Consider the following 23,341-nt stretch of genomic DNA (forward strand, 5'->3'; position numbering starts at 1 on the left):
CAGGAACACAAATCTATTAATTTTCAAAGCGCAGCTCACACTTTTACTTAGGCCTTTTTAGTCAACCTGCTTTTTCTGTTACGATTTGATTAAAAGCTCCAATGTGACACTAATTGCTGAAAATTGCACTTTTATATGATCAAAGTTTAAAACATGGAGCGTATATGAGAAGATCTCAGGTTATGTGAATCAATGATGACATTTCCTTCTACCCCTATAGAGTGCACCTCACTGAAGGATTGTATTACGATTACTGGCATTAATTTAAACACTTACGGGACAGAACGTCGATTATTTAATTTAGCAGGTTCATATTTGCTGAATATGTTAAACATTGATTAAACAAGAAGCATTTATAAATAGAAACTAGAAGCACAGGTCACAAGAATGACTGGGATTGTAGTCCTGATGTTTACTGATTTATTATATTATTCGCATATGCTAAATTTATTCTACTTAGTTTTAATGTGTGAACTTTGTTGAAATTTTCAGTCGTGAGACAAACTTGCACACATCGCATTTCCATAACCTGCACTCACATTCACAGCAATTCATGGACAAATACGACAAAGCACATTCTACACATTGGCTGTAGAGATGCAAACATACCGAATTTGGTACTGGAGGTGTCACAGGGACGCTATCATAAAAAGGCATTCCGAAAGACATAACAATTTGAGATTGGAGGACACACACACGCACATACAAACGCACACATGCACACCGACAAGATTACAGGGAAATGCCAGCACGAGAGACAAAGAGACTGCCCGCCGGAGAATTCCAGCCTTGGCGGGCCAGTCTTGGGGAGCAGACGTGAATCAACCTTCCAGACGATAACTAAGCTGGAGAGGATCTTCCCTTGGACGTGGACCCGTGCCGTGGGAGGGAGCGAAGACGACCGATTCAACCTACGTTATCCTTGACATAAAAAAACTCCAATAAAATCTGAAACTGGGCTGAAAGATGCGCGCCATTTTTCGACTGTGCTCGCCCGAGTACAGTTTCTCGTGAGATTAAGAAAAAGCTGCCCAGATATCTGTCTTTGTACTATTTCCTGAACTCCAGAAATCGAAGAAACTAAATATCGGAGCTTTCATCAGTTGTTGGGTCTTTATTTGAACCTTTTCTTTTGAGTACAAAAAAACGAACACGCATTGGAGTAAGTTTGGCTTTTAAGGTTCATTTACCAACTACTTTTTATTTTCCTCGGTGACTCAACTCCAACAATACGTATATAGTAGAGGTGTCAGAAAAACGCGTTATTAATGGGATTAATCCAACCCACTTTTAACGCTGTCAATTTTTTTAACATCTTGTTCTAATAAAAAATGTAGTCCTATGACGTAGCGCTGACGCTTATGAGACTGGAAAAAAACATCAAGCACGCGAAATTTAGGACACACCTGCATGGGCTTCCTGTGTGGAGTTTTTGCCAGTTTATAGAACTAAAAGCATCATGGTGAGTGGTAAAAATGACGCAAATTAAATTCTGAATGGCAAGTTTTATTGAAAAAAAAGTTACCTCAATGGTGTCGTTGATAAGAGCAAAGTCATTTGTGTGTATTGCCATCGTGAACTGAACTCCCATCACAGCACATCCAGTTTAAAATACCATTTGATGGCCAAGCACACCCCTGATGCCAATTCTCCAGCCCCTTGTCAAACCCAGGCATCCATGGATAATTTGCGACAGAAACCGATGGATGGGTCAATTTAAAAGAGACTCACCGAAGCCATCGTTAAGTGGGTGGCCACTGCCTGTTCGGATCGTGGAGGACGAAGGTCTGGCTGAAAGACTTCGCATTGCATCCAACGACTGCACTTACAAATTGTCCTCGAGATACACCATTGCAACCCACATTCAAGACTTTTAGGAAGCGGAGAAGGCGGAAGCAGTCGCACTCGGTACCCTCGGTATGACAGCCCATTATTTTGACCCATTTCATTTGCACTTTGTTGGCATTTTATATTTCTTATATGACTCCAATTTGATCCCTTAGAAAGGCTGTTGAGATGCTGTTTTGAGTCAAATACTATGATTTGTTTTTTCAATTAAAGAAATTAAGTATTTGCATAAAAACAAAAAAATCAATTTAAAGGTATTGCAATTCAATAAAATATTGAATTATATACAAAATGTACAAAAAAATTGATTTTATTTACAACGAATATAAGGATTTTTTTTTACAATGAATAAAATGTGCGATTAACTACGAGTTAATTATGAAAAATGCGATGAATTATAATTAAATATTTTAATCGCTTGACAGCACTAGTATATAGTACAAAATATAACAATTGAAATGCTTTTTAGTCAGTTTAATATTTTTTACAAAGTTTGAACCACGTAGTAGTTTAATATTAACATCCTATTTGGATGGGAAAGCTATAACACAGCCATGTCACGGCTCACTTCACCAAGTAGACGCTATTCCACTGCTCGACGCTCGGTGTAGGTACTAGATAGGGACGGATTGCTAGACGGGAGAGGCGGTCAAGATGGCGTCCTGGGCGGTGGATGCGTAGCGAGCTCCGAAACTATTCTGTATCACGTTAAAAAAAGGCGGATAAACCAGACTCGAGATATGTTATATTGCTATGTGAACCAAAAAAATAGCAGCTAACGTGGTTGTTAGTGTGAATTCGTCAAGGAGAAAAAGTTGCTAATTGACTGACTGCTAAATAGCAACTTCCGGGCCTTGATATCCACCAATAGATTGTGGCAGTGATGTCAGGAAAAAGAGATAGTAAACGTATCGACAAGAATATGTCTCTGTTGAGCCAGGAAATTGAAACATTTGATGGCTTGTGCGCACCGCTCTCCGAGTCACCACTCAGCAGTCCATCTGGGAAAAAACAATGTACGAAAGCAAAGGAGCACGAAGAGGTCTGCAGTGCGAATAAAATGGACTGAGCCCGTGAACCTCTCAAATGCTGACATTCTGAAAGCTGTCGTTGAACTGACGGCGCGTTTCACTGCTCTTGAGCTGAATTTGTCTCAAAATACAAAAGTCATCAATGAGATATGGGAGCACATGAACGGAATCGAGATAAGGGTAGAGAAGAATGAAGAAGACATAAGGAGCAACAAAATAAAGTTGGACACCGCTGGAGAACAAGTCTCAGGGGCTGCGGAGACAGAGTGAGGATGCGGAGCGCTACAGCCGGAGATGGAATCTACGCCTGTATGGGATGAAGGAGACGGTCACAGAGAATATTCGAAAAGAAGTATGCCGGCTCCTTGCAACACTTGCACCAGAAGATAAGGAGAAACTGGGCTTTCTTGTTGACATAGTTCACAGAGTTGGAGTCAGGCGCGAGGATGAAACTCGGCCCGTCGTCATTCAATTTACTATGAGATCTTTCAAAGACAAACTGTGGAGAACATCACGAGATCACAAGATCTTGAAAGAGAAGAAACTTATTGTCAAGGAGGATCTGACGCTCAGTCACAAGTTGCAACGAAACAAGCTTTGACCACTGGAGGAGGCTGCTAGGAGACAGGGGAAGCGGGCTGGCTTTTGTGGTCCCGACGCGTACATCGAGGGGAAGAAGGTGACGACGACCGACTGATGAAGATGTGTACCCAACTGGTTTCTTATCAAAGGTTCTCTCGTTAACAAGTTACACTGGTGATGATGTTTAACAGATCCTGGTTTACAATACAATTTGTTTTTTTTTACAAGGTACTCGTAGTTGAAGCTCGAGCTACTGTTGGTTAGCGCATTTTATTTTTTTTCTATTTTTATCTCTATCTATATTTATTTGTTGTTGTTGACATTATTCAACGCTGATTTATGACAAAATTTGAGTTTAGTGCCTTAAGCTTATGTTCAACAAATGTCAGGGGGTTGCGCGATAAAACAAAGCGAAAAGCTGTATTCCTTTTTTGTAGACGCTATAATGTAAACTTAATTTTTTGACAAGAAACACACTCATGCAGCGATGATGAAAAGTTCTGGGAATCACAACGGGGGGGACCAATTATTTTTTTCGCACGACTCAAATCACTCTGCTGGAGTTGCGGTTTTATTGAACAAGTTTAATGGGGACGTTTTGGAACATTGGCTCGATGTGGAGGGGAGATGGATCATTTTGGTTGTGAAAGTGGACAATATGACGTTTATTATTTGCAATGTTTATGGACCCAATAGATCTGGACAAGCAAAAGAGCTATTTCTAAACTTTCTCTTAAATTGGATAATCTAAAGGAAAAATACAAGGAATCTATTTTTGCCATTGGTGGAGACTAAAATGACGCTCCAGATGAAGAAATGGATCGATCGGTGGCCTCCAAGAACTCTTTCAAACTCTGGATTTCAACCCACTTTATTTTTATGTGACAAATGTGCTTTCGGATGCTTGGAGATTCATGAACCCTGATGCCAGAGACTACACATGGACCAACATGAGTAGATCCGTTTAGTCAAGGATTGATCTTTGGTTGTTATCCACAAAAGGGTAACTCTCTCTCTCTTGTAGTTTCGTAGCCGATTCGGCCTTAGAATCCATGAGGTTTCGAATAGAGGAAATCAAAATACGCGTTGACGGGCTGCGTCCCAGGTTTCACGAGCACTGTTGTGGGGTAGCTTAAAGATGATCCGCTGACCCCCTAGTGCTTTTTTCCCTTGAATCCGTCCGCTCAGACTTAGGTTCTCGACTTCACCTTTCCTAATTGAATGGCCAAGGAACTTTGTCTGTCTGTTTTGGATTACCCGGATGAGCTCACGATTTCGTCCGACCCGTTGTAAGACTGACTCGTTGGTTTCATGAGTGGTGTATGACACACGTAGCATCCAACGGTACATCCACATTTCAGCAGCTTCTAGATTCTTTGTTGTCTTGGCGTTTAATGTCCAAGACTCGCACCCGTAGAGCAGGATTGACCAGATGAAACATCGTTGAAGTCGGTTCTTAAGATCAAGTGTGAGTTTGCGGTTTGTGAACAAGCTTCTCATTCGGTTGAAACCGTCCTTCGCCAGCGAAATTCTACGTCTAATTTCTTTTTCACAACGGCCATCATGGTTGATGACGGAGCCTAAGTAGTTGAAGCTTCGCACCTGTTCGATCTCTGAGGCCTGACATTGGAGTCTGCAAATGGGCTCTGGTTCACTCTTGGAGATGGTCATGCACTTGGTCTTTTTCTCGTTGATTTCGAGTCCAAAACGTAGGCTTTCCTCACGTAGTGCGTCAAGGAGCTTCTGGAGCCCCTCTTCCGAATCTGCCATGAGGACGGTGTCGTCAGCGTAACGTATGTTGTTAAGCCTTCGACCAACACACAGAATCCCTTCTTCGATCTCGTCAAGCGCGCGAAGGACGACCTCGCTGTACAAGTTGTACAGGTCTGGTGACATTGGACATCCCTGGCGAACACCCCGGCGAATTGGCGCAAAGTCTGTCAAACCACTTGGTAGGCTCACTGCTGCAGTCTGGTTAAAGTACAAATTGTACAGTACCCGTTTGTCTTTTTCATCGATCTGGATGTCATTGAGCATTTCAAACAGCGGGTTGTGTCTCACCCGATCGAAAGCTTTCTTGTAGTCGACGAAACATGCGTAGATGACTTGCTGGTGTTGGATGAAGCGCTCACTAAGCATCCTCAGAACAAAAATTGCATTTCTTGTTCCTCGATCTTGAACAAACCCGTACTGAATATCTGGGATCTCAGGCCGGATTTTGTTCCGAATTCTCTCCAGGATGATTTTCAGTAACAGCTTTAATGTGTGGCTCATGAGGCTAATCGTTCGGTGGTCTGAACATTCGAGTGCCTGCGGCTTCTTCGGTAGTGCGATGAAAATTGATTGGAGCATGTCACTGGCCAGTATCATAGATTTTGTTGAACAAGTTGGTTAAGATTTCAACCCCATCTTTCTCAAGTGCTTCGAGCATTTCGGTGGCAACTTCATCTGGACCAAGAGCTTTGTCTTTCTTGGCTTTCCTTATCGCATTGCGAACCTCCTCTTTTAGGATGGGTAAGCCATTGACTTCGCCGAGTTGTACGACTTCATCTACCATTCGGTCGTCGTGGAAGAGGTCTTGTACATAATCTTGCCATCTTTTTGCAATTTCTGCTTCCTCCGTCAGTAGTTTGCCATTTTCCGCCTTTATGCACATCGAGGTAGATTTTCCCTTGTTTCCGACAACTTCTTTGATTTTACGAAACATCTCCTTGGCGTTTTTGTCGTGTAAATTTTCTACTTCTTGACATTTGGCTTCCAGCCAACGCTCCTTTTCCTCGTAGCATTTACGTTGAATTTCTGCATTGAGCCGCCGGTACGTATTGTCACGTCTGTTCTTCACTAGTCTTCGTTTAACCATAAGTGCTCGGATTTCATCGGTCATCCAATGTGCTGGTCTGCTTCTTGGATTTTCCTTAGGAATGTTCTTGTCTGCCGATCTTTTTATTGCACTTTTGAGTGTGTCCCAGCAGTTGTTAGAGTCACCGAGACTCTCTAGCACATCTTCACTGAACTTCTGTCTGGTCTCCTGGTTTCTTAGAGAGCTGAGAACGAAGCGTGGACTTCTCTTTGGCTTACGAAGTTTTTTCAGCTTCAGCCTTATCGTGGCCACCAGCGGGTTGTGGTCGGAGCCGCAATCCGCCCCTGGGTACGCACGTGAGTTTGTAACCGCATTGCGAAAACGGTTGCTGATCATGATGTAGTCGATTAAGTTCCTTGCCCGATCACCTGGCATCTTCCACGTCCATCGTCGTCGTGGGTGAACTGGGAACCATGTGTTTGTAATACAGAGGTTCCTATCGCTACACCAGTCAATGAGTCTGTCCCCGCGTTCATTTTTCTCTCCAAGCCCATGGGGGCCAACAATGTTCTCGTGTTTTTCTTCGCCTACTTTGGCGTTCCAATCACCCATAACGATGCACAGTTCCTGTGACTTACACACTTTGAAGACCTCCTCTAATTCACTGTAGAAATCGTCAATTTCTTCCTCTTCAGAGTCGGCTGTTGGTGCATAAGCGATTATCACATTTACGTTAAACGGACTAGATCGAATCTTGACTAGCATGACACGTTCCGATTTTGGCCAAACTGTTAGTAGACTGTGAGCGAGTTCTTTTGTTAGGATCACGCCCACGCCTCGGCGGCATTGCTTTCCGCCAGAATAATATACACGTTTGTCGCCTTTCTCAAAATTCCCTGCATCTTTCCAGTGGACCTCCGTGAGTCCAACACAATCGAGCCGAAGCCTGTCCATCTCCTGGATAACATTGTCTAACTTGCCGCTGATGTTAAGGCTGTTTACGTTCCATGTTGCTATCCTTGCTCCCTTGGGCCTGCTTTTCCTTCTACTTGCCCCTTTGAAAATTTTGTTGGTATGGGCCACGGTCACTGGATAACGGTCGTCATATCCCCGTGGCATTGCTAGATTTTGACGACCGGACGAGGTGGACGAAACATCGTCCCGGCCCCCATTTATGTCGTTTTCTTTCCTTTTCTTGTCCTTCTCCATCATGTGTACTCGACAGCGATTTTTTTATTTTAAGGTCCATGGGAGGCGTGGGGCTGTCATCACCCTTCGACCCTCCCCGACCAGCTTGTTGGGATGGCTTCGCTTGGGTTCACCGCAGCTGGTTTGCTGAGGTTTGCCCTCTCCAGCCGACACCGACGAGACTCCAACTTGTGTCATCTAGCCGCGTTGGTTCACATTGCCGTTTGACTGTTTTCGCATCGTACTCGTGGAGGTGCATCCCGCCGTCGACCAAAAGGGTAACAGTATATATCTGACGTATCTCATGCCCATGCTCCGCTGTCTGACCACAAAGTCATACATTTAAGATTGAAGGGTTCGAAAGAAAAGACAAATATTAGGGTGTATTGGAAGTTAAATAATAATATTTTGAAAGACAAACAATTTAAATAAAGTGTAGAATTACTTGCTGAGGATATCTTTAATGCGAAAGAAATGTACCCAATCCAGAAATGGGAATTCTTTACATTTAAAGTGAGAGATTCTGCGATGAAAAGGCCTAAGGAAAACAAGAAGCCAAACACGAGTAAAGATGATCGTTTGTTGACCCAACTGCGACAGTTGAATTCTAAACAAATATTATCTGAAGACGAGAAAAGAGAGTTTGAAAATCTCAGTGACGGTTTAGATCATGTATATTAATTTGGCCAAAGGTGCTTTTATCAGGTCCAGAACTAAGTGGTTAGAAGAAGGCGAAAGGAATTCAAGTTACTTTTTTGGTCTCGAAAAAAGAAATAGGCGACGCAATCCCATTGTCTCTCTCAATATTAATGACACAATCAGTACAGACCCTGCTGAGATTTCAAAATGTGTTACTTCATCTTATGGCAAATATACACCTCAGTGTTTGACCAAGCAAAATGTGACACAATTATGGAGAAAATTGGCCAATTTATTCCAAAAATATCGGCCCAATTTCAAGAAAATTGCGATAATGAGCTTTCTTGTGAAGAAATTACTGATGCTGTTCATTCGATGAAACGAATGAAGTCACCTGGATGTGATATAATTAAGGATGTTTTATTTCTTATGTACAACGATTGCTTAAATCGAAAAGAAATGGCAACCACGGAGGATTTCATTAATACAATTATGCCTGTGGGCAATCCTTTTGTAACAGAAGAAAATTCTTTATGTGGGATTGGAAAGATTTTTGTTTTCATAAAGTCTTCAGAACTATAGAGATTGCCATTATGATCAAAAAGATCTGCAATTAAAGTTATGCCCATTATAGAGACTTTTACGCTCACAGAATTCGGAGAGTTTGATTGGCAATTTTGTTACTGAATAGTTACATCCAAGCCAAAATTTCAAACCTCCTACTTTCTTGAAAATATTGTTAGGAATAAAGGACCATAATGAATTTGGACATTGGAGACAGTTCTTGATGATATCAATTGGAACAGAGCTTGGTTATACCCCTTTAAAGTCTGTATCTCAAATAAGTGCAAAGAAATTCATTTCAAAATCTTACACAATATCTATCCAAGTAAGGTAATTATTTCCAATTTTGTTGATATTAGTGCAACTTGTTCCTTTTGCCAAATTGATCCGGAAACCACCATTCACTTATTTTGTCGCTGCTCAGTTACATCTAAGTTTTGGAGTGATGTAAGGGACTTTATTGTCCTGACCCGTGTCGGGCATGTCAATGTTTTTGTTATTGTTTTCTTCCCTCCTTCCTGCCATGTGCTTCTGTTATTGTTTTGTCAGCTGTGTTAGCGTTTCCCCTCAGCACTCGTCATCACCAGCCACGCACCTGTTCCCCGTTACCCTCATCAAGCACCTGCTTCCCATCTGCTCCCCTAATGACTCGGACTATTTAAACCTCCCAGACCGACAACGCAGTGTCGGGTCATTTTCGCCTCTGTGTCTCGCTTTGTTGCCGCATTTCATGGACTGCCACGACCGCGTTTATTTCCGGCCCTGTTCATGCTCTCTGGTTCCTTGTCCTTGTGCCCGTTCAGTCTTGGTTAGTTGCCTTTGTTGTTTTTTTGTCCACGCCCCGTTGTTGTCCCTGCTGAGCTCTTCAATAAATCCCCTTTAAGTTTCCCCTACCCCGGCTTCCTCGCTTCTTGGGTCCACCTCCTCATCGCCGCAGGGCGAAACCTGACATTTATTTTGACGAACACCGGCAAATGTATAACGATTGAGTCTAAAGATAGCATAACTGTTTTGACTCTGAAGATGTATCACTCCGTTATGTGATGAATGTTACGAATTTACTTTTGGGGAAATTCCACATTCATGAGGCAAATTTCTTTCATTCTTCTCCTCTTCTTTGTGTGTTTTTGTTTGAGCTGCATTCATATGTACATGTACTGTTCCTCGTGAAAAACAAGAAAAGTCTGCACACGTTGTCACACTTAGCTGAGACGTTTTCTGTCACCCCTGACCAAATTGGGAATGTGTTAAATTGTTGAGTCCTTTGTTTTTTCAGATAAAATGTCAAATTACAGCGTAATTATTGTATTAGGTTGGTTGTATTGTATTATTTATTTATTTTTTCCTATTTTTGTTGTTCTTGTTAATGTGCATTTCGTTCATACATTGGTCTGTTTCATTTGATTGCAAAAATGCTATTTTTGTAAGTTGTGCAAATGTTAAATAAAGCCATTAAAAAAATAACTAAAAATAATAAAGAGAAAATTGGGTTTGCTAGATGTGGAGGGGTCCTTTGGTAGCCTTCGCGTCTGCTGATGACCTTTGACTCCATGTTTGTCACTCCTGTTTGTTACATTTGTATGTTCTGAGTTACGAAATAATCACAATTAAAACAATAATAATAAAGTAGAACATTTACTGCTACTTTTGCGAGTATCATCCTTTTTTTTTTTTTTCCGTTTGGTGTCCTCTGCGTGCCTGTAGAAAACGTCACGTCAATGCTACGTTGCTTTGGGAATCAGACCGGTTAAGTGTCGGAGGAAAATTTTGGGAATGTTTTATTAAGAAATGTTTTACACTATATACAGACATTCTATTCCTACAATCGTGTAGCCTGAGTGAACCACTGGGCAAAGAAATATATTTGAAAATACGTGTTAACGTGTGACGTCATTAGCAAGCGCGCAGCCTCCGAAGGATCCCATCCACATCTAGTACCTACACCGGCAAAACAAGACGACGATACAAAACGGTTATATACTCATTTTATGAAGAGCTATGATGCAACAATGAAATATAAAGTAAACGTCTATATAATCACAATATAATGTTAATTTGTAAACCTTTACCCACCTGAAAAACAGGTTAAAGTGTGAGGTGGTGTAGAGCCAGCGACACTGCAGTCGGTTGTTCGCCAATTCTCATCGGCAATGAGGAAATGGCTGCGCGCATGCGCGATTGACGACCATCGCAGGTGTCGCAGGCTTACCACTCGGCTCACACTGCCATCTCCTGACCAAGTTGAATGATTGTCTGACACGCCAGAATATCAGAGGGGAAATAAAAATCAGTCTCAGATGTCTTGACAAAAAAAAATTAAAAAAAACATACACCACTGTGATCACACACAGTGGGTATCACACAGTGCCGGTTGGGAGTATGACTGTACTTATAGGCTCAGTATAAAAAGTTTCAATGTTCTCGCAGAATCGAGGTTCAAAGCCATGTGCAGGCAACAATTCAAAAAGTAACTGATTTTCCAATTTATCAAAAGCCTTTTGAAAGTCAATGAATAGGATGAATCCTTGGTCTTCTATCCATCCATCCATTATCTGTACCGCTTGTCCTCACAAGGGTCGCGGGGCTGCTGGAGTCTATCCCAGCTATCATCGGGCAGTAGGCGGGGGACACCCTGAACTGGTTGCCAGACAATTGCAGGGCACACAGAAACAAACAACCATTCACGCTCACATTCATAATCAATCAGCCTGCCATGCATGTATTTGGAATGTGGGAGGAAACCGGAGTACCTGGAGGAAATCAACGCAGGCACGGGAAGAGCATGCAAACTCCACAGAGGATGGCCGGAGCCGGGATTGAACCCACGACCGATGCTGTCTCTCACTGTGAGGCCATCGTGCTAACCAGTCGTCCACCGTGCCACCCTGGTCTTCTATCTCATCATAATAATCTAAGAGGTCTTTAACGAATTTGATGTCAATTTGAATTGATCTTTTGTTTACAAAGCCCGATTGTGTTTCACAGATAATTAGTATTTAATTTCTTAAAGTCTGTCATTATATGTGTATGTTTGTCGCTTGTAGTTATTATTTAGAAGTACAATGCTTTCATAGCTTTGGATTTTTGTCCAGTTTCGGGATTAGAGTGATCATACCTTGTTTCGTTCTCGTTAATAGGATTAGATTATTGATTGTTTCCTTAAAAACTTGAAAAAGTATGTTCCTATGTGATTTCCAGAAGTGTCTGTAAAAGTTGCCAGCTAAGCCATCTGTCCCTGGTGAGCGGTCTAGTTTTAAACACATAAAATAGCCTTATCAACCCTTACGAAAAAGAAGTTTATCTAAGTATACTGCAAGTATACTTGTTTTATACTAAAACATAGGCAGTATACTTTAAGTGTACTTAAAAATACTAGGTTTTATAAACTTCACAGAAGTATGCTTAAAAATACTTGGCTTGTACTGAAAAGTATACAGAAAAGTCCAAGATAAAATTTTACTTACATGGAAGCTTTAAGTATACTCGTTCCTTCTGTAAAGTACAACGACATTAATACTGCGACTTACATCTATATGAAAGCATATATTGTACTCTACCACAAAGTGCGAATACTTAGCCCTGTCCATATTGGTCGTTTCCGATTCATGTTTGCATTAACGTTAGAAGAACAAACATGTTTTTCACTATACTGAAAAGCAGTTGGCTTTAAGTTGTACATGTTGAACATTATAGTGCTGTAGTTTTCAGGTTTACAATTGCGCCGTAAATGTGCTCAACTGCATTCTTTATATACATTAAAAACACACAAAAAGATTCAGAAACATTTGACTTGACTTGATTAATCCAGGTTTTAGTCCCTTTCATAAGGATTTGGCAGTGGCGTCATATACACAGCATCATGTGTTTCAACAAGACATTTCAGGCCAGACAGCTGAAATTATTTCCATTCTTTTAACATCATATGTAGCGTCGGTTGAAATAATGAAGCTTTACTGGTGGTCCGAAGTTTCTCCTTTTATTCCTTTTGTCTCGTACACACAAAACCTCTTACACCTGGCGCTAAAAAATAAACAAACATGACGCCACGAGTTTCAATTCTCTCTATACATGCAAAGTGCACTTAATTAAACGCATATTCAAATCAGAAATCTGTAGACCGATAAACACAAATATTCACCTTATTGACACTTTCAACCGGGCTAAGTATCTTTAAATTATCAATCTTGTCGTCGGAGAATCCTTTTTTTCTTTCTTCCGAATCGTCTTGATACGGACTGTCAAACAGCATCCATTCAGTAGTTATCCACTTCCGTGTTCCTTCAAAGTAAAACTTCCGCCCAACAGGAAGTAAAAAAAAAAAGTCTGGTACAGTGAACCCTCGCTACTTCGCGCTTCACCTTTCGCTTCAGTGCTTCGCGGGTCTAAAAAATATTCGGGGCATTGTAGTTTCGCCGAGCGGCACAAGGGGGCGCTGGAGCGGTTAGGGAAGAGGAGAGTGGACGAAGAAGAGAGTGGACGAAGAAGAGCACGTTCCCCCGGGCACGATTTGGGGCGACGTTTTGCGCGTTTCGGACCGTACCAGAGCTCCGGCCGGCGTGCGTGGCAGTTAAGCCGTAGAGGAGCACCTTCCCCGGGCACGGGCGCGGCGACATTTCGCTTCGCTCGGGACCGTGCAAGAGCTCCGGAGGAGACCGGCCGGCGTGCGTGGCAGTTAAGCCGAAGAGGAACAACTTCCGCCCGGGCATGAGCGGAGCGCGAGGCTGTCAGTTATGAATGAATAAATAAATAAATGAAGAATGCCACCTTTCATTTCACAGGGCACACCGAACGGCGTACCAGCAGGTAAAAGTCGAAGTAATTAAATAAATACAAAAATAATGGCTGGGGAATAAAAAAATAAGTTTTAATAATAATTTGTTTTGTTTTTTTGTTATAACATGAATTTCACTCTCTCTCTCTCTCTACCCGTATATATATATATATATTTTATTTATTTTTTTGAGCATTTTTGAAGGTGCGCCGCTACTTCGCACTTTTTTTTTTTTTTAACATTTTTTAAGGTGCGCCGCTACTTCGCGGATTTTCAGTTTTCGCGGGTGGTCTCGGTCCCCATTAACCGCGATAACCGAGGGTTCACTGTATTGCAAAACAAATTCGCTAATAGGCCCATAGTCCTTTACACCATATATGAATGTACTTTTCACATTGATCTGTGAGTTTGTACATACTGGGTTAACTGATTTAGTAAGAGCCTTAACTAAAACGCAACATAGTTTGGCACATGAACAAAATGCAGAAAACGGATGTGAACATGCTTGTTTGAAAACAACCAGATCTTTGATGAAACAAAATGTGCCATCTTTCAAGCATATAGCACTATTGTACCTCTTCTTCAGTCTGTCATAGTTTTGACTGCGATATAAAACTCCATTGATCAAAAACCGGTTATAAAACCAGAAGCAGTTGTTTAGATTTGCACAAAACATCTCCGATCTGATCCCAAATTGTCGTGTCTTTTTGCAATGACGTCCTAGTGATCCCTCCAGTGGCCAATTCGTAGTGTCTGCAGCTCTCAAGCCCATGTGCCAAATGTGCTTTATCATATTTGTTCTGTCTATGAGTAAGTGTGCGCTGTAAATGTGAGTGTTGGTCATGAAAATACTATGTGCGTGCGTTGTCTACAAAGGAAAATTCGACACAGTTTAACTAAGTAATATCAATCTAGCATATGAGAAATATATGATAATCAGGAAATATCATCCAATCCAAGTCTATACTGTTCACGGTCCTTCTAGTCAAGTCAATTTTATTTGTATAGCCCTTAATCACAGACAGTATAAAAGGGCTTCTAGTTCCATTTGATAAATGCTTCTTGTTTAATCACTGTTTAACACCTGCCATTAATATGAACCTGCTTTTATTTACTGATTGACATTCCGTCACGTTAATGTTTAAAATAATAACACTAACCGTAATACAATACTTCAGTATGCAGTGTTTTTTTTCACCATCCTCTATCCCTTTGAACTTTCCTTCCATACATTTGATCAAATTTTCCTTGTAGTTGCAAAGGTTTAAGGTCATTGTCTGAGATTGTAGGACACAAAGCAATTGCAAGTTTGTCTTTTATCTTTTCTTCTTCAATAGTTTTTCTTTTTAAATTGCTCAGTATACAAAATTGAGTATTGACGAATTTAATATGTCAAAAATTCAAATTTTTGGGTACATTACTCAAATGATTCATTTTCAAGGGTGTTTTTTATAAGGTCCTCAATGCCTTGACAAAAATCGAAACACAGAGGATTTTCCGGTATCCATTTTTTTCTGGCAGGTTTTGGGAGAGGCGTTACGTGAAGGTAATACAGTGAACCCCCGGTTATCGCGGTTAATGGGGACCGAGACCACCCGCGAAATCTGAAAATCCGCGAAGTAGCGTCGCACCTTAAAAAACAAACAAAAAAAAAAAAAACACCGTGTGTATATATACTTCGCACCTATATATATATATATATATATATATATGTATATATATATATATATATATATATATATATATATATACTGGAAGAGAGGGAGAGAGTGAAATTTATGTTATAACAAAAAAACAAATTATTATTAAAACTTATTATTTTTTTATTCCCCAGCCATTATTTTTGTATTTATTCAATTACTTCTTTTTGTATTTATTTAATTACTTCGACTTTTACCTGCTGGTATGCCGTCCGGTGTGCCCTGTGAATGTTATGATCCTCCAGCAGTACTGGAGGATTGAACAGGACTCTCCAAACGCAGACACGGGAAAAAAGGTGGTGATACAAAGATAGTGTAGCGACTTTGTAAATAGTTCAAGGGTTCTGTGTTTTCCTCTTTTCTGTGGAGGCTGTGAAGGCAGCAGGGGAGTGAACGTTATGTTGTTGTCGTTGTGTTGCTCTCTCTCTGATCGGCGTGGTTGCGGCCAACAGCAGCCGTTTTTGGCTTAATAATAAAAGCGTTCGCTGATGGACAAATTGGCCTGATTTATTATACAACGTTACAATATTTATTATAATCACAATATAGTCAGTGTAATCAGCGCGTCTCGCAGCAGCTGATGGCATGGCGTGAGACGATCGCTGGAGGAACGCCCACACAGCTGAAAAAACAAAAACACACGCGGCATGACAGGCACGGATCATGATAGTGAAATGAAAGGTGGCATTCTTCATTTATTTATTTATTCATTCATAACTGACAGCCTCGCTCTCCGCCGTTGCCCGGGCGAAAGGTGCTCCTATTCGGCTTAACTACCACGCACGCCGGCCGGTCTCCTTCGGAGCTCACGCACGGTGTCCGATCGTGTCCGTCGCCACCAATCGTGTCCGGGGGAACCTGCTCTTCTTCGGCCACTCTCCTCTTCGGCGCACGCCGGCCGTCTAACCGCTTCAGCGCCCCCTTGTGCCGCTCGGCGAAACTACAATGCTCCCGAATATTTTTTAGACCCGCGAAGCACTGAACCCACGAAAGGTGAACCGCGAAGTAGCGGGGGTTCACTGTATTTCACATTTGGAAATTTGATTGCGTACATCATCAAAATTAACCAGCAATCTAGTCTGGACTTTGCTGAACAATCTAGTTTGAACCAGCTATATTGTCTTTTATCTGGATTTCTTTGTCTGCCATGGGTCAATAAGATTTAAGAAGTCATAGTAATGGGACAATGTACATTTTAGGTGTAGAGAATTATACTTGCTGGGAAATCTGTCGAGCCATTCGTCTTTAACCATATTCCAGTCGCCTCCTAAAATAATGTTTTCTGATACTTCAACTCCAAATGAAATATGTATCACTTCTTTTATTTTAGAGAGGAGACTTATTTTGTGCTATGCTGCAATGACCATAAATATTCCCCAGATCAGATCATCAGATATAGTAGTAATTATTTTGGCTTGATTATTGAATAGAATTGCTACACCAGCAGATGATGAAGTACCATGTGAAAAAAATATTTTGTCTCAAGATTAAGTTGTCCAAAAATGTTCATCCGTTTCATTCGAATGAGTTTCCTGGAGCAAAACAAATTGTGCTAGTTTGATTTTGCAGTATAGAAATAAGACCTTCCTTTTGATACTTTACCTTGGACATTGAGTATTAAACATTAATTGTTTCAAATGACATTTTAGTAACCTTGTCATTCACATCCACATTCACACCCACACACACACACCACATCATTAAAAATAAAAATTCATATCCTAAAAATGTGAAAGTTTGTGGATTCATTTTGGCGCTTCGCCTCGTCTCATGGGTTTCAGCTTTTATTTTTGATGGATAGTGAATAATACAGTTCAGCGCTTATTTAATTGACTCAATTAACTAACTATGCACCCTTATCAATCATTACTGTACAAAACTTAACATTTAGTATGTTAATATAGTATCTGTAACTCAATTACCAGTTCCGTGTGCAATTTCAATATTAAACAGTTATCTCAACAAAAAGCACAATCGGAAAAATGTTTATGCACAGTAAAACAGGTAAGCCATCTCTGGGTATTTTACAATTCAGTCTTCATGGGAAAACATTCAACAATTTGATTTTCTTGTTTAATACATAGTTCAGCACAGCAGGTGGCAGACGAGCACCTCAAAACGTCAGATGTCATCCGCCGACCACGAAAGAAGAATGTGATGGAGGTTCTCCCTCTTCTGTCGGTCAACCTGAGAATTATGTTCTTGAGGATAAAAGTTGGTGAGGGGGGGTTGTTTTCAGTCACTTGAATGTACGTATGAGGGGATTCATTTTTTTAATTGGCTGTTGTTTGACATTATTTTAGTTTATTTTATTAATTGTGTCATTAAATGGCTGTGGGGGTTGGAGGGTCACCTTCGTGTGTGGGGGTGTGAGCGTGTGTGGGGGTGTGTGCGCGTGTATGTGTGTTTCAAGGTCTCGTGCAAGGCGAGTGGCTCAATCCCGATGTAAGGAGCTGCTTCCCCAGCCGCGGCTGAGAAAGCAGTGTAGATGGAACCCTTTAACCGCGGACACAGGAGATGCAGCGTTTAACAGGATGTTTATTAGAACACAGGTACTTACAATGCAAATTGGCGTGGAGCCGACGAAGGACAACATAAAGCGCTGGAGGGCAAATCCACTCCAGGGGGGAAACGATATCGACAACAAAAAGAGCTTGCAACGCAAGAAAGGAGAACGAGAACGGAAATCGCTTGCCGCAAAAGGGCAAGGGGAGTCAATCAGAAATGAGCGAAGGGATCCGACGAGAGCAGGGCGCGATGCGTAGTCAATGGGCGTAACGAGGGTCATAACAAGAGGTTCGAGAAATCAATACAAGGCGTGGTACGTGGCGTGAGGCTTAAATACAGGGCGGCAATCAAGACATGACAGGATACAGCTGAGTGACCGGTGGGCGTGCCTCTCCGGCCGTGAAAACATGGCATGATGAAAATGCCGGGAGACACGCCCACGGGTCAGCTGAGAAAACAAAAACAGAGACCGAAAAACACGTGGCGAGACAGAGACGGATCATGACAGTACCCCCCCTTAACGGACGCCTCCTGGCGGACTACCTGGCTTGCCCGGGTGGCTATCATGGAAGTCTTTCATAAGAGTGGGGTCCATAATCCAGGAGCGGGGGACCCATTGGCGCTCCTCCGGTCCGTAGCCTTCCCAGTCTACCAGGTACTGCACACCCCGGCCCCTGCGCCTGGAGTCCAGAATCTCCCGCACCGTGTACACCGGACCTCCCTCGATGATCCTCGGCGGTGGAGGTGGGGCGGATGGAGGAAGCAGTGGGCAGGAGGAGGCGGGCTTGAGGAGGGACACGTGGAAGACGGGGTGGACCTTCATGGTAGTCGGGAGCTTGAGCTTGACCGCCACCGGGTTGATGACGGAGTCGACCTCGAACGGGCCCAAGAAGCGTGGACCCAGCTTGCGTGAGGAGCCTGCAAGGTTGAGATCGCGGGACGAGAGCCATACCTTGTCGCCCGAGTGGTAGGTCGGGGCCGGTCGGCGACGGCGGTCAGCGATCTGCCGGTTGCGTTCGGCGGTGCGGGACAAGGCCGCTCGGGCCTCCCGCCAGACATGGTGGGCGCGCTTGAGGTGCAGCTGGACGGAGGGTACCTCGACCATCCCCTCCTGGAACGGGAAGAGCGGGGGCTGGTAGCCGTAGGCCGCCATGAAGGGCGACTGTCCCGTGGCCGACGACACCAGAGTATTGTGGGCGTATTCCACCCAGGGCAAGTGGTCCGCCCATGACGATGGTCGGTCGCTGCATACGCACCGAAGTGTGGCCTCTAGGTCCTGGTTGGCCCTCTCGGACTGCCCGTTCGACTAGGGGTGGTACAGGCTTGACGTGGCCCCCAGCGCTCGGCAGAACAGCTTCCAGACCCGTGAGACGAACTGCGGGCCGCGGTCCGACACAACGTCGGCAGGAATCCCATGGAGCCTGAAGACATGTAAAATCAGCAATTTAGCGGTTTCAAGAGCCGAGGGGAGTTTCGGCAGGGCGACGAAATGAGCGGACTTGGAAAAACGATCGACGACGGTGAGGATGACAGAGTTGCCCCTGGAGGGGGGCAGGCCGGTCACGAAGTCCAAGGCGATGTGTGACCAAGGTCGGGTAGGAATAGGTAATGGATGAAGTAGCCCTGCCGGCGGCTGGTGCGACGCCTTGCTCGTCGCGCAGGCGGGGCAGGCCTTGACATAGTCCTTGACGTCGGCCCTTAGCTCGGGCCACCAGAAGCGCTGGGCGACGAGGCCGAGGGTGCGGCGAACTCCGGGGTGACAGCCCACCCGGGAGGAGTGTCCCCACTTTAGTACCTCCCCGCGAAGCTGATCCGGCACGAACAACCGGCCCGCCGGGCATCCAGATGGTTCGCCGTCGCCTTCCTGTGCCCGCTGAATGCGTTGCTCGATTTCCCAGCGCAGGGATCCCACCAGGCGGTGGTCCGGGATGACGCTGTCCGGTTCCGCCTCCTCCGCCACGGGATCGTGGACTCTTGACAGGGCGTCGGACTTGAGGTTCTGGGAGCCGGGTCGGTAGGTCAGAACGTAGTCAAAGCGGCTGAGGAGCAAGGACCACCGTGCCAGGCGTGGACTTAGTCTCTTGAAGGATCGGATATATGACAGGTTCTTGTGGTCGGTGTACACGGTGAACGGATGGGGCGCGCCCTCCAGCCAGTGGCGCCATTCCTGGAGGGCGATGACGACGGCCAGCAGCTCCCGGTTCCCCACGTCATAGTTGGCCTCGGCAGGGGTGAGGCGGCGAGAAAAGAAGGCGCAGGGGTGGAGCCTCTGGTCGACCGGGGAGCGCTGGGACAGCACCGCCCCCACCCCTGAATCAGACGCGTCTACTTCTACCATGAAAGGGAGATCGGGGTTAGCATGGTGTAAAACGGGCGGGTTAGTGAAAGCTTTCTTGAGGGCCGAAAACGCGTCTTCAGCAGCCCGATCCCACGCAAAGCCCGTCTTGGTGGATGTGAGGCGCGTAAGGGGTAGCGCTCGGCGGCTGTAGTCCTGAATAAAGCGTCGATAGAAATTAGCGAACCCGAGAAAACGTTGGAGCTGTTTACGGTTTGTGGGTGTCGGCCAATCCACCACAGCGCTTATCTTGGCCGGATCGGCCTTAAGCTGCCCCTCCTCTACTATGAAGCCCAAAAATTGAACCGAGCGTGCGTGAAACTCGCACTTCTCCGCTTTCACGTATAGGCGGTTCTGGAGAAGGCGCTGTAACACGGCCCGGACGTGGTGCTGGTGCTCCTCGATGGAGCGAGAGAAAATCAAGATATCGTCGAGGTAGACGAAACACGAGACGTTTAACATGTCGCGGAGCACGTCGTTAATTAAATTCGGCGGGGGCGTTGGTCAACCCAAAAGGCATGACCCGGTACTCGAAGTGCCCTATGGGGGTTTTGAACGCGGTCTTCCACTCGTCCCCCTCCCTAATGCGCACTAAATGGTAGGCACTGCGCAGATCTAATTTTGTGAACACCGTGGCGGATTGCAGCGGGCGAAAGCGGAGTCGAGCAGCGGGAGAGGGTACCGGTTCTTTACCGTGATTTCGTTTAACCCCTTGTAATCTACACATGGGCGTAATGTCTTATCCTTCTTTGGAACGAAGAAGAAGCCCGAGCCTACCGGGGACTTCGACGGCCTAATCAGCCCTGCCGCAAGGGACTCGGAAATATACGCCTTCATCGCCGCTTGCTCCGGCTGAGAGAGCTTATATGGGCGCGCCGATGGGAGGGGCGCGCCGGGCACCAAATCTATGGCGCAGTCGTACGGGCGGTGGGGAGGCAGGGACTGGGCCCTATCTTTACTAAAAAACCCCCGGAGGTCGTGGTAGACTCGGGGCACGTTATCGAGACAGATCACCTCGGGGGTTGAGGACCGGGGGCTCGGCCCCTCCTCCGCCGCGCGTAAGCAATTTGCGTGACAATGGGGGCTCCAGTTGTCGATAGACAACCGGTCCCAATCGATGACGGGTCGGTGGCGACGTAACCAGGGTAGACAGAGAACGATGGGGGCCGCTCTGGACGGCATAACAAAAACCGCCCGCCTCTCTACGTGGTTGCCTAGGACTCTTAACGTAAGTGGGGGGGTTACCTGCCTGATCTCCGCCAGGAGCTGCCCGTCGAGGTCACAGACCCTCTTGGGCTTCGCGAGAGTTTCTACCGTGCAACCTAACTTGGCGACCAACCCGGGGTCAATAAAGCAGTCGTCGGCGCCGGAGTCCACTAACGACTGGACGCTATACCGGGCGCCCGGAGCGATTACCTCTCCACTCAACTCAATTCTCTTAGGTGCTTCGGGCTCCGTATCCCCCCGATCGGTAGGGAGATCGTCGGCGACCTCCCCCTGAGGGGAGGGAGGATCGGGTGGCACGGCGGACGACTTACAGAGTTCCTTGGGGGTTGCCGGCGGAGAGCCGCGTGGGGGGCGTGCCGGGCAGGAGGACACGCGGTGACCAGACGTGCCGCAGTAGAAACACGATCCGGAACGCAGACGTCTTTGGCGCTCCGTCGAATCCAGCCGGCCCCCTCCCAGCTGCATTGGCTCGTCGGCGGGGCGAAAGGCGGCGACCGGATGACGCGCCGCCTCGGTGCGCGGCTGCTCAGCTCCCCTCTCCTGGCGTCTCTCTCGCAGGCGATTGTCCAAGCGGATTGCCAAGGAGATGAGCTCCTCCAGGGAGGAGGAGTCCTCGCGAACGGCGAGCTCGTCCTTCAGGGCCGTATTGAGTCCGCGGCGGAACAAAGTCCGTAAGGCAACGTCATTAAATCCGCTCTCCGCCGCGCAAATGCGGAAGGCGATCGAGTAGTCAGCAACGGATCGGCTGCCCTGGGTGCAGTCGAGGAGTTCCCCCCCCGCCGCCCTCCCCTGAACTGGGTGGTGGAAAACCCGCTCGAATTCCTCCAGGAAAGCGGGAAAGGAGGAACGAAGATCGGACCGGGCATTGCTCACGGCCACGGCCCAGGCGCTGGCTTGGCCGGTCAACAGGCTCATCATGAATGCCACCTTGGCGCTGTCGTGAGCATAGGTGATTGGTTGCTGATCGAAGATCAGACGGCACTGGTGAATAAATTGCGCGCAAGTGCCGGGCTCCCCTCCGTAGCGAGGGGGGTGTGGTAAATTTGGCTCCCGTCCGAAAAAGGCGGTTGGGGAGGCTCCGGCCGCGAGAACCGTCGGATCGGGGGTTTCGCCGGTCCACGGCAGGAGGCTACCAAGGTGGGTGTCGAGAATCTCGAGGCGGTGGGACAGCTGGCCGACGACGCTGCGGAGCTCCGCGAGTTCCGCCGACTGCTGCCCCACCATCTCTCCTTGACTGGCCAAGGCTCTATACACTCTCGCTGCGTCCGCAGGGTCCATGGTGGTCGGATTATTCTGTAAGGAGCTGCTTCCCCAGCCGCGGCTGAGAAAGCAGTGTAGATGGAACCCTTTAACCGCGGACACAGGAGATGCAGCGTTTAACAGGATGTTTATTAGAACACAGGTACTTACAATGCAAATTGGCGTGGAGCCGACGAAGGACAACATAAAGCGCTGGAGGGCAAATCCACTCCAGGGGGGAAACGATATCGACAACAAAAAGAGCTTGCAACGCAAGAAAGGAGAACGAGAACGGAAATCGCTTGCCGCAAAAGGGCAAGGGGAGTCAATCAGAAACGAGCGAAGGGATCCGACGAGAGCAGGGCGCGATGCGTAGTCAATGGGCGTAACAAGGGTCATAACAAGAGGTTCGAGAAATCAATACAAGGCGTGGTACGTGGCGTGAGGCTTAAATACAGGGCGGCAATCAAGACATGACAGGTTACAGCTGAGTGACCGGTGGGCGTACCTCTCCGGCCGTGAAAACATGGCATGATGAAAATGCCGGGAGACACGCCCACGGGTCAGCTGAGAAAACAAAAACAGAGACCGAAAAACACGTGGCGAGACAGAGACGGATCATGACACCCGATACCCACACTACACTCTCATGACGTATGTACGGCGTACAAGTGTTTGAGAGCACAGCCAAAGCATATTGCCGACAATTCTTTTAGGATTTGACCAACATACCATGAAACTGGCGATGTTCGGTGGAATTCTTGCGTCGGTGACGAAAAAACGAGTCTCTTCAAGTGTACATATCAAATTATTACATAATTTATCAGTTGTATGTGTGTAATTTCGATTAATGTTTAAAGTCATCCACTTGTTTTGTCCAAGTGCAGCTACCGTACTTGGCGACCTTTT

General features: G+C 45.6%; 1 protein-coding gene across 1 annotated transcript; it reads right to left on the minus strand.

Annotated features, from left to right (window-relative positions):
• Nucleotides 1-18,148: 18,148 nt before the first annotated feature.
• LOC148321077 (uncharacterized) lies at nt 18,149-18,784 on the minus strand. The gene has a single exon (XM_088319491.1). It carries the CDS (start codon nt 18,782-18,784, stop codon nt 18,149-18,151), a length of 636 nt encoding a protein of 211 aa, XP_088175617.1.
• Between the last annotated feature and the right edge of the window lie 4,557 nt (nt 18,785-23,341).

The sequence above is a fragment of the Idiotropiscis lumnitzeri genome, chromosome 16 (assembly GCF_059441095.1).
Source record: "Idiotropiscis lumnitzeri isolate Australia: NSW breed Sydney's pygmy pipehorse chromosome 16, RoL_Ilum_1.0, whole genome shotgun sequence".
Taxonomy (NCBI): Eukaryota; Metazoa; Chordata; class Actinopteri; order Syngnathiformes; family Syngnathidae; genus Idiotropiscis; species Idiotropiscis lumnitzeri.